The sequence below is a fragment of the Eptatretus burgeri genome, chromosome 2 (genome assembly GCF_056783735.1).
Source record: "Eptatretus burgeri isolate ZD-2024b chromosome 2, Ebu_testis_v1, whole genome shotgun sequence".
In the NCBI taxonomy this organism is placed as follows: domain Eukaryota; kingdom Metazoa; phylum Chordata; class Myxini; order Myxiniformes; family Myxinidae; genus Eptatretus; species Eptatretus burgeri.
Window position 1 is genome coordinate 118,736,666 of NC_140962.1, and position 6,051 is coordinate 118,742,716.

Sequence of the window (6,051 nt, forward strand, 5' to 3'; positions counted from 1 at the left end):
TAAATCGTCACTTTTCATGCTATTGACTTTATCAATATATATGTGGTACATAAAACAAAAAAACAAGGATGGACGGTGATCCCTCGTCGAGGTGAAGCCTTGGCTGACCCATGGTGTGTACATCCATTAATTACTTATTTTACCTTGACTAAATTGATTAATTATGGACAATTGGAACATAAGCATTTAAAACATTATGGCCCTTGCACCTTTGAAACCTTTTTGACCTTTTTAAGACCCTTTATAATCTTTTGCAGCTTTTAAGACCCCGTATAACCATTAAGACAAATTGACGATATTTAAATACTTTAGACCTTTCGACCCCTTAAGAATCCTGAGAACCTATCGTACAGCTCTTTGAATCCTTAGACCTGTAACTTATGTTGGAACATATCCTTTAGACCAGGGGTCGGGAACGTTTTTGACTCAGAGAGCCATTAAAGCAAAATATTTGGAAATCTATTTCAGTGAGAGCCATATAATATATTTTAAGACTGAATTCAACTAAATGTGAGTATAATAAGCCTCTGAATTTATTCTTTTAAATAATGTTGTTATAATACTCACCATTAATGGGACTTCTGGTGCTGCATGGATTTGCTGATGGCTTTGTAGTCTGGTTGGTACTTGGTGAGGTTAAGCTTCATGCAAGCGTTGAGGCTTTCATCCGTTAGACGTGATCGTAGGTTGGACTTGATGTTTTTAAGATGTGAGAATGACTGCTCACATGCATACGTAGATCCAAACAAGGTCAATACAGCAATACTCACACGCTGCAGTGTGAGGTATGTGACAGGAAGCGCGTTCCAAGTTTTGATAATCAGCTCGTCTTCGGGTTGAAGTTTTTTCATTTCTGTCCACATGTGCTTGCTCGCCAACTCTGCTTTCTGTTGTGCGATTCTTTCCAAATCTTCATTCAGTGACTTGAACTTATTCACCCACATGTCTGAGGCCTTCAGGTCAGCCACTTCTGCTTCAAAATCTCTGACGGAGACACCAGGAATGTAACTCAGGTCGGCTGTGTTCAGTGAACACTCGTTTGGATGGGTGATGAACTTAAAAAGACGAGTGTGCTCACGAAATTCTCCAAAGCGTGCTTTGAATGACTGTAGGAGACTGGATGTAAAGCCAGCTAACTGGTGGAGATCAAAGTTTTGAGTGGGCTCACTTGCTGTGCATGCATCTTTAAATTGTCTCAGTTTTTCAAAATGTAGTAAACGACCTGTTTCAAGATCCATGATAAAGAGCTCCAGCTTGTTTTCAAAAGCAAACACGGCTTGTTGAAGGGATAACACTGTATTTCCAATGCCTTGCATTTTCACGTTGAGCTCGTTCAGATGTTCAGTCATATCCACGAGATAGTAAAACTTGAGGAGCCACTCAGTTTTGGCTAGCTCAGGATGCTCAATCCCTTTCATTTCAAGGAAAGTCCGGATTTCGTTCAGGCAAGCCGCAAAACGGCTAAGCACCTTCCCTCTTGACAACCAACGCACATTGCTGTGCAAAAGCAGACCGTGATAATTATTTCCAACTTCATCCAGCAGTGTTTTAAACTGGCGAGCATTTAAGGCTCGGGCAACAATAAAGTTGATCACACGAATGACCAGCGACATCACTTTGCCAAGCTGCCCATCACACATCTGAGCACAAAGTGCCTCCTGGTGTAGAATGCAATGGAAACTTAGGATGGGTCTATTTTCATGTTCACGGAGAAGTGCCACAAATCCTTTGTTTTTCCCCACCATACACGGAGCACCATCAGTACACACCGAGATAAGTTTATCCATTCGTAGATTTTTTTCTTGAGCGAACTCCATGAAAGACTTGAATAAATACTCACCTCTTGTGGACCCTTTTATTGGCAGAACAGCAAGACTTTCTTCGCGCAGTGCATCACCAGCAGCATATCTTGCAATCACACTGAACTGCGACAAATGGCTTACGTCTGTTGACTCATCCAAAGGCAGGGAAAAGAACGGCGCTGTATTTATGTCCTTCACTTGCGTTTCCTCCACTTGGTTTGCCATCATGATGGTACGATCATGAACAGTTCTTGCCGACAGAGGCATGTCTTGTATCCGTTTGATTATCTTGTCTTTGTTCGGAAGATCATCAAAAAGTTCATTGGCGACATCCAGCATGAACGTTTTTGCATACTCGCCATCTGTGAATGGTTTTCCGTTCCTTACTATTGCTAAAGATCCAGCAAAGCTGGCGGAATTATAGTCACCTTGCCGGGTCCATACGCGGAGTTGCTGCTGGCTGGCTTGCACCCTGCTCAGTAGCTCTTGGCACGCTTTCTTTCTGCTGTCTCCCACAGGGTATTTTGATGCAAAGGTAGCATGGCGCGTGTCGAAGTGCCGCTTTATATTCGACCGTTTCATCGATGCAATTTTGTCATTGCAAATTAGACACACCACAGAACCTGCTCTCTCCACAAAGGCGAATTATTCGGCCCATTCGTCCTGAAATGTACGATACTCCTCATCTTTTTTTCTTTTCGCCATCTTCTTCGTCGAAGGGTTAGCTTTGAGCAAATGAGAGAGAGGGAGATGTTGACCCAAGTGAGTCTGGCTGGCCTGCGCACGGGCTGACATACTCGAGAGGTGCGGCGCGGCCGGCCGACTCTGGGTTGCTGTCGCCTCAGCGGTGGCGCGTGATTGGTCGAAATGAATTCCGTGACGCGTCTCGGCGGCGGCACGTCATTGGAGGAACCGAAATCACGAGTCGCCTCAGCGGTGGCGCGTGATTGGTCGAGATGACTTCCGTGACGCGTCTCGGCGGCGGCACGTCATTGGAGGAACCGAAATCACTACTCGCGTCGGCCGCATGACTGGACGAAACAAAAACCGCTTCAGACAATTCGGAGGTGTTTTTTCTTCTCTCCTTCTGCCAAGTTCAGCCCTGCACGTGAATGAAGCACGACACCATTCAAACTATAGGTAAAGCTTCTGCGAGAAATATTGGGCTTTCCAAGTTTCAAACTCCAATTTTATCTGCGAGCCAGATGCAATCATCAAAAGAGCCATACCTGGCTCGCGAGCCACACGTTCCCGACCCCTGCTTTAGACCTTGTACACCCCTTGAGACCCTTTTAGACCCCCTTAGACTATTAGAGACATTTACACCCTTTATACTGTCGACTCCTTTGCTCTTCGACCTTTAGACCTTAACGATGATTGGAAAATACCTTTCAGATCTTTAGACCGCTTAAGACCCTTCGACCTGTACAGACCTTAGACACTGTCGCAATGTAGACCCGTTTGACCCATTTAAATGCACACCACACAAACATGATTTTTATATATGTAGTCCATCCCATCTATTGGACCATACTCTGTACTGAGTATCGGTGCTGTCGAAGCAGTCTCTTGGGCTATTGGACACAATCCTGGATGGGTCACCACTCCAACGCGGCATACTCAAATGGCTTGATCATCCCAGTAAGCTGCTGCTCATTTTGCCAACCTCAGATGGATGACAGGCTGAGTCAACCCCATCCATCCATCGGGACCGTACTCTGTGCAGAGTGTTGGTGCTGCCTAAGCAGTCTCCTTGGCTGTTGGGCACAATCCTGGGTGGGTCGCCACTCCGACACAGAATACCAGCAAGCTGGCACTCATTTTTCCGACTTCAGAAGGATGTCAGGCTGTTGAATTAATACCAGGTGATGTTGACTCTGCCTGTCATCCTTCCGAGGTCGGCAAAATGAGTGCCAGCATGCTGGTATACTGTGTCGGAGTGGTGATCCGTCCAGGATTGTGCCCAATAGCCAAGGAGACTGCTTAGGCAGCACCAACACAGAGTATGGTCCATGAATATCAATGGATGGATCTAAAACGTGTAAAAACACCGATTAGGCCGCAATTAAAAAATGTATCAAGCAAATTTGTTATGTATAACATTCAATCATGTAAAACACTTGATCGATCAAATTTTCGAAATTACCAAATTGCTGTTTCCATGGAAACTATTATTTAGTTTTTTTTTTTTTGGGGGGGGGGGTTCACAAGTGTCGTGTTATGCACGACATTTTTCTTGTTCGTTTCTGTTTATCCGCAAACTGTGCTGACGTAAGCCACAAACGTCATGTAGTAAGTACATGTAATCTTTTTTTCAACTAAGTACCTCTATAAAGTCTGAACAATTAGAAGACGAGTACGTCTATCAAATACGTACTATAAAACCACACAGAACAAGTCCTGGCGAGGGTCTGTACTGGTTGATTGCTCTTTCTAGTTACTTTTGTTTTTGATTCCATGCTTGTTAGGAAGCATCTTGATTTCTTTGACCTTCTCAATGGAATTGAGCAATTGTTACCCATCTTCGTTTTCCAGACAGAAAATTACTCTTTCAAAATACAATTACTAAATTTTTCACTTTGCTGCTGCCAGCCTGCATTAAACCCAAAAGCTTTAATATGGCCGTGCCCGAGCTCGTTTAAAAAGTCAAATGTAAAGTCTGATTCATGAATATCAATGGTGAAGTGACATGAGCCAGAATTGAGAAAACATTGTGTGCTCCATTCTCTTCTGTTTTTTTAAGGTATCAAGCTTATTCATGAGAATATACCTTTATGCCAAATAGGTTCTCTATAAATAAAGGTTATTTAGAAAAACTCGGTGTGTGTGTGTGTGTGTGTGTGTGTGTGTGTGTGTGTGTGTGTGTGTGTGTGTGTGTGTGTGTGTGTGTGTGTGTGTGTGTGTGTGTGTGTGTGTGTGTGTGTGTGTGTGTGTGTGTGTGTGTGTGTGTGTGTGTGTGTGTGTGTGTGACATATCGGTTCATTGCACTAGCGATGCCATCTTACCCAACATCGTCTCCCTCCTATCATGGCAGCGACATTAAGGAAAGTGCTTGAATCATTCAGACAAAGCTCCAGTACTGCAGGTGTCTGCTCGGCCATGGCTTCAGGAAAGAGGAAGTTGTGTTGTGATGACGTTTCGAGGAAGGGCAGAAAGAGACAAGAAGAACAAGAATGTCCTGTCTTTTTTATTTTTATTTTCTCAGATATCCGAAAATCTATACATTCAAGGAATCTCCATACAGTACAAAGTTAGCTCTAAAGTCATGTACTCCCTCCCTTGTGACCTGTCTCACACTTTGGTTCAATTATAGACGAGTAATTAAAAAAAAATCATTTTATAATGCAAAAGTGATGTCGGGATAGTATGCCAAAAAGTATGTGAGCAAGGTAAGGCTGGTTTTATACGATAAATTATCATGTGAAACCATCCCTACACATCAAGTTTAATTAATGGTTGTTGCAATCCATTTATAACGGAAGGGCACTCGGTAGAGTGAATATCTCTGCCACGCAATACCTGATCCACGAGAACGTATCGGGCCCAACACATTTTTGAAATATCACAGCATCAGTATAATTCAAAAAATATGCGATCCAGTACGATATCGTTTTTGGCCCAATCTCTCAATGGTGAAGAATCACTTTTAAAATTAAATAATTCTCATATACGGATTTGGATCTTCACCAAAATTGAATCGATTTGTCGTGGTCACACACCCGACCTGTCCACAGAATTTCATCGGGGTCCATCCACAACCTCTTGAGACATCCTGCACACAAACAAATAAACAGACAGAAAGGGGTGAAAACATAACCTCCTTCACCTTTGGTAACGGAGGTAATGATGGTGCATGTTGATTATTTCCATGTACTGTATTAATTTGACCAATGAAATAACTCACGACACACACACACATTTATGAGGTATGTATGTATGTTTATATATGTATATATACACTGATGAGCCAAAACATTATGACCACCCCCTAATATACTGTTGGTCCTCGGTGTGCCACCAAAACAGTGCCGACCCGCCGAGGCATGGACTCCACAAGACCCCTGAAGGTGTCATTTGGTATCTGGCTCTAAAACATTAGCAGCAGATCCTTCAAGTCCTGTAAGTTGTGAGGTGGAGCCGCCATGGATCGGACTTGTCGGTCCAGCACATCCCACAGATGCTCAATCGGATTGAGATCTGGAAAATTTGGAGGCCAGGGCAACACCGTGAATACTTTTTTTTTTTTTTG

General features: G+C 43.4%; 1 protein-coding gene across 1 annotated transcript in view; it reads right to left on the bottom strand.

Annotated features, from left to right (window-relative positions):
- Positions 1 to 4,964, bottom strand: part of NGLY1 (N-glycanase 1) — a 19,972-nt gene extending 15,008 nt beyond the window's left edge. The window contains exon 1 of the mRNA XM_085870953.1: positions 4,808 to 4,964. Within this exon, the coding sequence (XP_085727079.1) occupies positions 4,808 to 4,903 (96 nt within the window). The 5' untranslated portion in view covers positions 4,904 to 4,964. The remainder of the gene's footprint in view (positions 1 to 4,807) is intronic.
- Between the last annotated feature and the right edge of the window lie 1,087 nt (positions 4,965 to 6,051).